The following is an 8,415-nucleotide window of genomic DNA, read 5'->3' as shown; positions in this document are numbered from 1 at the left end:
AGAATTTGTAGGTTACTGAAAACGTGTAATCCCAAATACAGCATATGTTACTTTTGACATAGTTTAACCACTTTTTAAATGGCATTACGTAGTCAAAGCCTTATTCCTAAAAGGTGGGAGTCGGAGGGGTAGTCGTCTGCTCGTCTCGCCGACGACCTGATTCAGTTCCCCACAGGAACAATGTGTGAAGCCCGTTTCTCGTGTACCCTCATGGAACTGCTGAAAATTGCTGAAAGGGGCATAAAACTAAACACGCTCACTCCTAAAGGCTGGACTGCTGCTTGAGGAAGCATAAACCTCTACTCACGACCTAGGGAAAAAGTAAACACAACGAGATTCGTGCAATTATTTTATTGAGTCACCGAGGTCTTTTGACTATAGGACGTTAGTTACCAGGGCCGTACCGGAACTTTCTCTTCAGATTCATGTCTGGTTTCCCTGTTTGAATCTCAATTGTAGGTCGGCTTTTGCGACGGACGATAATGTTGTGTTTTCCCAGTTTACCTCTGTATCCTCCATTTATTGGTTTCACCTGGGTCGGTCTCATTCTGAAAAAGTCTTTTTTCGCTTGCCTGAACGTGCCTGACGGATTCGTGTACTGGCGAGTGACCCATTTTCCACTCCGGGAGGTTTGCACAGGGGTACGTCGGAAATTTCTGTAGAACGTTCTGGCCGCCTTGAAGATTCTTGGTCCATACCTCACAACGAACAGCCATCTCTTTTGCTCCTTCCTGTTGCTTGACAGAATTCGACTTGCAATTTGAAGATCTAACAACATAAACATGATTGCGAAGAAACATAAAAATGACATTGTTTTTTAGAAAGACACGTGGAAAAACAAAAACAATAGTTCCACGTGGCAATGTTTCAAACTCTGCATTCGCTGACTGACACTGTGGGCAAACCGGTTCGTTTGTTGAATACTGAATATTGCACTCAGCAGTGGTCAAGCTGTATGACCACAATCTATATAATCGAGTCCAGAACAGACAATCCAGCAGTACATTGCCATCAACGTCAACGTCAAATTTCAAAGCTGTCCAACAACCTTGGCACGCTTAAAATAGCTTTTGAAAGTATTATTTTTACAGATTAAAATAAATATGCAGCAGAGAGGGTTCGGTTGATATGGGTACTGTCAGGATGGTAAGGCTTATCAGCTCTGGGCCCTGCCCCATTTACACAACAGACAACGAATGAGACTTTTCCACAGAAAACGCTGCCTAGTCGACCCCACCAAGACCTTTCCGGAGAATATGTAGACTCCCCAACATTGTAGCCGTCTGCATTATGCAGAGGGTCAGAAGGGCAACCAAGTCAGCAACCCTGATCTCCGACCCCGTTAGCCGCCTCTTATGATGCACGTAGGCTGGTGAAGACCGGTTTCAAGATCCTTAAGGTTTAAACCGGCATTTATGGCGCTATAAAGAAGCACATTTTTGTAAGATCTCCAGTCGAAAGTGCAAAAGGTTATGTGGACGAAGAACAACTTGCCACAGCATAAGCTTACCAAGACTCCGGGAAACCTAAACACACACTAACAAGGATTTTCCCCTCGTTCATATAGGTGGTCAGGCTTGTGTAGATATAGATGCTCGTGGTTTTGAAGACCGTATCGTCTGGTCCAGACTCGATTATATACAGACACCGCCATATAGCTGGAATATTGCTGCGTGCGGCGTTAAACAAGTAACACGCAAAGAAACAAAAGCAAGAGCACCCCCAAAGAATCAGGAGTCTCTGATTGTTAGCTGTGATGCATTTAGTTACATTCTGAGTGAATCATATGAATCTCGTCCCCGGCAGAACATGCCCTTGGATACATTTTGAACCAGAAAAATCATTGTGTTAGCGCTCACCCAGCTCACCAACCAGCTTCTCATCCTCCGCATCCATGAAAGCGCTCAGGGACTGATTGTCTAATCTGGACACACCAATGCCATCAACGATCTTCTTTGCCGAACGTTCTGAAACCACATCCAAAGATCCACCCTATATCATGCTATAACGTGACAGAAGTATGCTTCCTACTCGATGATACTGTACTACTCATATACTCTTCAAGAAAGGAAACGCATAGGTTATTTTGAGACAAATGGACTCATATAGCTGTGACAAAAGCAATACAAATATACTATTTATTGCCAAAATGTCATCTCTCATCGCCAAAACGTGGTATTTTTAACGTCCCCCATCGCAATCAGTAGTTGTCCAACATTTCGACCTTCATCACAGCACCATATCTCGCTTTGGGGGTCGTTTCCTGCAGACTAATTCCACCCGAGATCGCTTGGAAAGCGGCCGTCCAAGAGTGACCACTCAAGCCCAGGACTGCTATACCCGGGTTGATCACTTGCGTCATTGCCATGCCTCAGCACCCGATCCAGGAAATATTACCTACTACTAGCAGATCTTTGTTAGCGTCTGTTAACTGCTAATAGCAGTTACAAAGGCGGCCTTCCCGCCCCTGGAGACTAACACTTACTTCTACTACTAGCTAACAGAGACTACGTAAAATATTATTACCATATTAGGGCATCGTCATTTTTCGCATCCAAGCACGCCATCTTTGAGTTTGTTTAGTGCCTGATCAATTTGCATTTTTCGTTAATAGTTTTGCATAGTTGCGTTTTTGACACTGGTAAATCACTTGCTTGTGCAGATCAATGCAATCGAGGCCTAAGAACTCAGTATTTAGAACTATTTTCCTGCGTGCCTCCATTGTAAACATCGCACTCAGTACTCTTTACCATCTCATTTATAATGGTTCAGCCGTGAAAACTACACAACGCATCCATGGTTTGAGAAGACTTTCCGACCAAACTGTCAGTAGTCGATTATGTGATGTTGGGATTCGACCAAGAGGGCCAGTTGAGGTCCGTGTTTTGAGACACTGGCGCAGTCGCTTGAGGTCGTGTGGTAATGTCCGAGAACTGGAACCTTAGAAACTGGAGGCGAGACTGGTTCTTCTTCAGCGTGTTTACCGTCGGGGAAATGGACGTTTTGCACCTAATTACACTCTGTAGGTCGAAAGATTCAGTGGAGAGTGTCATAGTATGGGGTGAGATATCCAGCACACAATGATCTCATTTAGTTTTGGTTCAGGGGAATTTGACAGCAAATCGGTCCTTTCAGGTCACATACTTCCGATTATGGACGGAAGGGGGGAGTTGTTCCAGTATAGCAAGACTACACCACACACAGCACGCGTCACTGCCCGCTACCTTGCCAATTCTAACGTCAATGTTTAGCCACGGCCTTCCCGACCACCACATTTAAACCACTTAGGTGATAACCTCGATCGACAGACAGTACGTCAACGTCACAAAATGCCCAAGACTGTGCTGACACGGTGCCGAGCAGTAGTTGCTGTCAATGGTGGCCATACAAAGTAATCAAACACTGTTCTGACGAACAATTGTTATCTCAGCATGTGTCATATTTGGGATTTCACTTTCTTAGTAAAGTACAAATTCTAGTACTTTTTTGGTTGAGTCCCATCCGGGATTCGAACCCGCACCCTCAGAGTCAGGCACCTAATCGCCAGCACACAGAGTCAGCCGCCTAGACCGCGACTTCCACTAGAGTGGTCTTTCTCGGCCTTCCTGATGTGGACGATCCTTGACGTAACTAGTGGTGGCATGTTTCGAATGTTTCCTTACAGGGTGACTAATGACAGTGTGATTGATATTCAATCTGGACCCAATGCTGCGACAGGACAAACCAGTTTCATGCATACCAATAATCTGCCATCTGGTATTTCCAGAAAGCCTACGCCTCGGCATGTCCAAAAAAGTTCAACTTCAGCACTGTTCACTTATTGATGAGTCGATAAGGAAGCAATGAAAATACTTCATTTCACCTTTTTACATCCCTCTGTCGCTTGTACCATGACAGAACTTTAGCATGAAAAGCATGCATTTGATCCAGCACGTGAATTTCATGCTAACTGCATGTGTTTTTTAGTTATCATTTGTTGACTTCTCTGTTTTGATCCCGTTTTGTTACAATCGACTATTATTTTTGGTGGTTGCGTCACAGAAACAATCAACATGACACCATTAAGTGTGATATGCAAGTACAGTCGCGGAGTCCCATTTAGGTACACATCCTGGTACGCATCACTTGCTTGACACATTCAAACAAAGATCCATACGATATTCCAGTATATTCACACTCTTTGCCAGAATCAGTGGGTCTGGAAAGGTACGTCCTCGTTCTGTTCGTACATGCATGTCGGGCTGCATGTTATCAGTGTGATAGATCTGGCTGTAATGGATACGTACATCTGCATGTGATGATGGACCGTTGAAACATGTGTACATGCAGTTTTCCCAGAAAAGGTCTCTTTTTCCTAATGCTGATGAAAATCCCCTAATATTAATACAGGAGTTACCAAAACACATTCTCCGTTGGACGGGCGACGTAAACCCAATATGCGTTGACGTCGCGCATACAACACAAATAATAAAAGTTGTTGTGGGTTAAAGGTCATGAGCATGGCGGTTCTTGGAGGGTCCCTAACTTAATCAATATAATATAACTGTAATATATAATATATAGTATTCCCAGAAATTATTGAGAATCATGTTGCGTCATGTAACTCATTACGTTTATTAACTTCTGGCGTTTTACTTACATAAACATGTTAAAACATCATCCTTTTACAGTCTCAGTCTTGTTTTAGTACTTTGTTAGACCTCCTCGCTCAGCAATGCATGCCTGAATACGCCTAGGCACACTACCCATCAAAGTTTGTAGGTAATCGTGTGACAGGGTATCCCAATATTGGACCACCTCGGCCTTCATATCTTCAATATTTCTCAGTCCCTTTTGGTTTATTCTGTCCTTCATGACTCCCCACACATTCTCCCCATACAGTCTGGGCTGTAACTGGGCCAGTCTAAAACTTGAACATTTTCGCCCGACAACCACTGTTTTGTGTAGCGTGCAGTGTGTTTTGGGTCATTATCATGCTGGAAAATCCAATCATCTTCATACAATGTTTGTGCTGTCGGAAGAAGGTGACCATTTAGAATGTCAATGTATCTTTCTTTTGTCAAGTTTCCCGTGAAAATACACAATGGCGTCACTCCGCGAGCCGATATGCCACCCCACATGTGAAACTTCGGGCTATGTTTTGGTCGCTGGTAGATAGGTTTGACAGTATCTTTGGTCCAAATTTTCACACAATTAGGGAAAAGCCAAACAGAACTTTCATCCGAAAAGAAAACATTATCCCAATCTTGATTTTCATGAGCCCGACACCAGTTTAAACGTTTTTTTTTGTGCATCTTTCATCAACGGCGAGGTAATTCCATGTTTTTTCACCCAATTAAGTCTCTGTAATTCCTGCCTAACTGTTTCATTGCATACCTGAGGACTTCCTCTGCTAATCATTTTATTTCTGATGTTCTCAACACTTTTCAATTTGCCCCTACTCACAATCTGCCCAAGTCTTCGGCGATTTACAACACTGAATTTCCTAGGCCGACCTGCCCCTGCTTTGTGCTCTATCCCGGTTCCTGTTTGAATACTCTTCAAAGTTCTGTATACTGTAGACAGAGGAATACCATGTCTACAAGCTATCACTTTAGCATCAGCCTCACCCCTTTCAAAATCATCTAGAATGAGCTGTCTTTTCTCTCTTGCTGTAAATTCTGCCATGTCAACACAGGAAGCCGTCTGCTCAGACAAGGGAGATAACTCTTGACGTAATGAGCTGCCCTCTAAGCCTTCAAGAGTTGTCGCCCTTATTTAGTATGCTTAGTGCATAGTGAAAGCCCTTTTTCCAAGCTTAGCATCATTAGAAAAAAAACAAAGATTTTCTCAATAATTTCTGGGAACACTGTAACTATGACAGCGGAGTTAAATCGGGCGACTACGGAAGACACCAGCAGCAGCAGCAGCATAAAGCATATTGGCAAACGAAGTTGCAGCAGCAGCAAAACGATAGATAAAGAAATACTTTATTTATATGCCAAAATAGTCCCCACCACTGATAAGTGGAAGAAAAATAAGATCCAACTGAAACGTAGGACACCTAAATTTAGAACATTGTTATAATATGTTTAGCCTCCAAGAATCCCGCCACACCAATAACGTTTTACGTTAGTCGTATTCATAAGCATTTACAGAGGGATTGAAATGCTTGACAATTTATAAGTAAAATATATTAAGACAACAATGCAAGCTAGGGTGGGAAGGGCGGGGATTTAACAGGATAATGTTTACCTTACGACAATACCGGCGCGAATTACATTCAGAAAGTGACCTGAACGGTACAGCAACGTCATAAAATATGACGTCATTGGTAACCAGGCGGCATATAACAGGTTCGCTTAAGGATCGCCGGTGATTGTGAGTGGGGGAGTGTGAAAAGCTTTGAGAATGTCAGTAATGAGATGATTAACAGAGGATGTCCTCAGACATGAATAATGCCTTAGACAAGAATTACAAAGACTTAAGTAATACCCTGTTCGAATGCACATGATTTACATATGTGTGTACATTTCCATATATGCAAATATACACACATGTGTACATGTAAATATGCTATGCGTTCGCATGATAATTAAGCAAGGAACGTAAAGAGGTTAACTATGTAAGCACTATTTCATTTAAAGTTTTCATCCAAGATTCAGTCATGCCTTTGACGTTGCAATGGACAGACTGCAGAGATATCGGAGACAACTTAGGGGGGAAATTCCCTACCAATTCGTATGGTATGACAATTTTAGGATGACTAAAGATGTATTTGAGTTGGTTCATATCAAAATGGCAGAGTGTCTCAAAGCAAAGGAAAACTAGGTGCGTCTTCCATTGGATACTAGAAAAATGTTGCTATTTGTTTCTATTGGCATGCCTCAACCGCTGAGTACAGAACAGTTGCAAATCTATCTGGAACTGGGAAAACATCAATATTCAATTGTATTCATGATGTTTGTTCCGCTCTTGAAGATGTTCTGCTTCTCAAGTATGTGGCTTACCCCGAGAATGAAGATCTCCGAGACGACATTCAAGGTTTCGGGAAAAAGTGGAATTTCCCAAACTGTGCGGGAGCAATAGACGGCTGCCACATTCCTCTCATTGGTCCACAAGTCTCACAGTTACTACCTAAATAGAAAAGGGTGGTACTCACTTACACTTCAAGCAGTATGTGATCACAAGGTTGTGTTCGACGCTGCTGTTCACGAACATGTGTGTAAGGAGAGTCTGTTGCTTGTTTTTACTTTTGTTTGTCAGCTACAGATATCACCTATCAAGCACATCCAGTTTTAAGCTGAACATGTGACACAAAACGTGTTGAGGTTTACGTCACGTTTAGCGAATTCCAGCAATATCACGACAGAGGACACCAGAAATGGTCTCCACATATTGTACAAATATGGAGAATCAAACCGGGTCTTCAGCGTGAAGAGCGAAAGCTACCACGCCGCATTGAGATATTGTCTGAGGCACATATTTTGTCTATTTCAGTGATGTTAGGTAACCATATTATATGTCAGTCTAAAGGGATTTTTGCCATACACTTTCATATCTTCAACTAAAAACATTTCTGCATTTCAGTTCGTCAACAGAGTCATCATCTGAGTAACTATAACCTTCTTCTCAATGTCCATGTACTTGGTCTCGATGGTCTCAGTGGTCTGAGCGAATTGCGACATAACAGAGGAAAGAGCTACCTCGAGCCGACTCTTGCATGCTTTTTTAACATTTGGTGGCTTTACCTTGTCTTTCGTGTCCTGAATGATGGATCTTCAGGGTGGCTGTTTCACAGTTTCTTTACCCGTGCCGTCGCGTCCTTCATTTCTTTGCTCGTCATCTTCAGGACGTTTCTCATGCCTCCTTTCATTATCATTGTGTTGTCCATCATCTTCAGCCTCATCTTTTTGATCCTCCAGATTTCCATCAAAGTTATTTCCTGTTTCGGCATTGTTATCACCAACAGATTCGATACAGTCATCGTTAATATCACCATCGTCTCTTCCGTCTTCAGAGTCAAGGTCCAAAGGTTGAGGCCTTCTTCGTGTGAGTGTCACCTTTAGTGGTGAAGATGCTGGTCTGTCACCCAGTATTTCATTACGCTTGTCGAAATACTTGCATTGGGAACGACCTGAGCCACTCCTGTTTAACTTATTTTTACAAAGACGATAGCTACGCCTGAGTATGTGTATCCGTGTTTTACATTGTTCTCTTCTCATAACCTCTTTCTTCCGTTTCAGATGCAATAGTTTTGTATATGTTCGCACTGCTCACTTTAGGATCATCCAGGATATCCTCACGGTGAAGTTCTTGCCAGATAGTAAGCACGGTTGTTGTTGCTCCTTCATCCCATGACCACGTCGTTTGGACTTTGATGAACCTGCAATGTACTTTGCTTGACCGCTCTCTTTGATGCACGAAACATGTTAA

At 42.7% G+C, this 8,415-nt stretch overlaps 1 protein-coding gene across 1 annotated transcript; it reads right to left on the bottom strand.

The window, feature by feature from the left end:
* Positions 1 to 343: 343 nt before the first annotated feature.
* Positions 344 to 8,204, bottom strand: LOC137271755 (uncharacterized). Its single transcript, XM_067804158.1, has 3 exons — positions 7,790 to 8,204; positions 1,860 to 1,967; positions 344 to 768 (listed from the first exon to the last, which is right to left on the bottom strand). The coding sequence occupies exons 1-3, from the start codon at positions 8,202 to 8,204 to the stop codon at positions 386 to 388; spliced, it is 906 nt and encodes a 301-aa protein (XP_067660259.1). The 3' UTR covers positions 344 to 385.
* Between the last annotated feature and the right edge of the window lie 211 nt (positions 8,205 to 8,415).

This window comes from Haliotis asinina, chromosome 2, assembly GCF_037392515.1.
Source record: "Haliotis asinina isolate JCU_RB_2024 chromosome 2, JCU_Hal_asi_v2, whole genome shotgun sequence".
Classification (NCBI taxonomy): Eukaryota; Metazoa; Mollusca; class Gastropoda; order Lepetellida; family Haliotidae; genus Haliotis; species Haliotis asinina.
This window is presented reverse-complemented; position numbering and strand designations above follow the sequence as displayed.

Coding starts and splice junctions, on each gene's coding strand:
- LOC137271755 (XM_067804158.1), bottom strand. CDS start 8,204: ATGAGAAGAGAACAATGTAAAACACGGATACACATACTCAGGCGTAGC. Junction 1,968..7,789: donor TGAAGGACGCGACGGCACGG/GTAAAGAAACTG, acceptor ATGTGGTTTCAG/AACGTTCGGCAAAGAAGATC. Junction 769..1,859: donor GAAGCTGGTTGGTGAGCTGG/GTGAGCGCTAAC, acceptor TTATGTTGTTAG/ATCTTCAAATTGCAAGTCGA.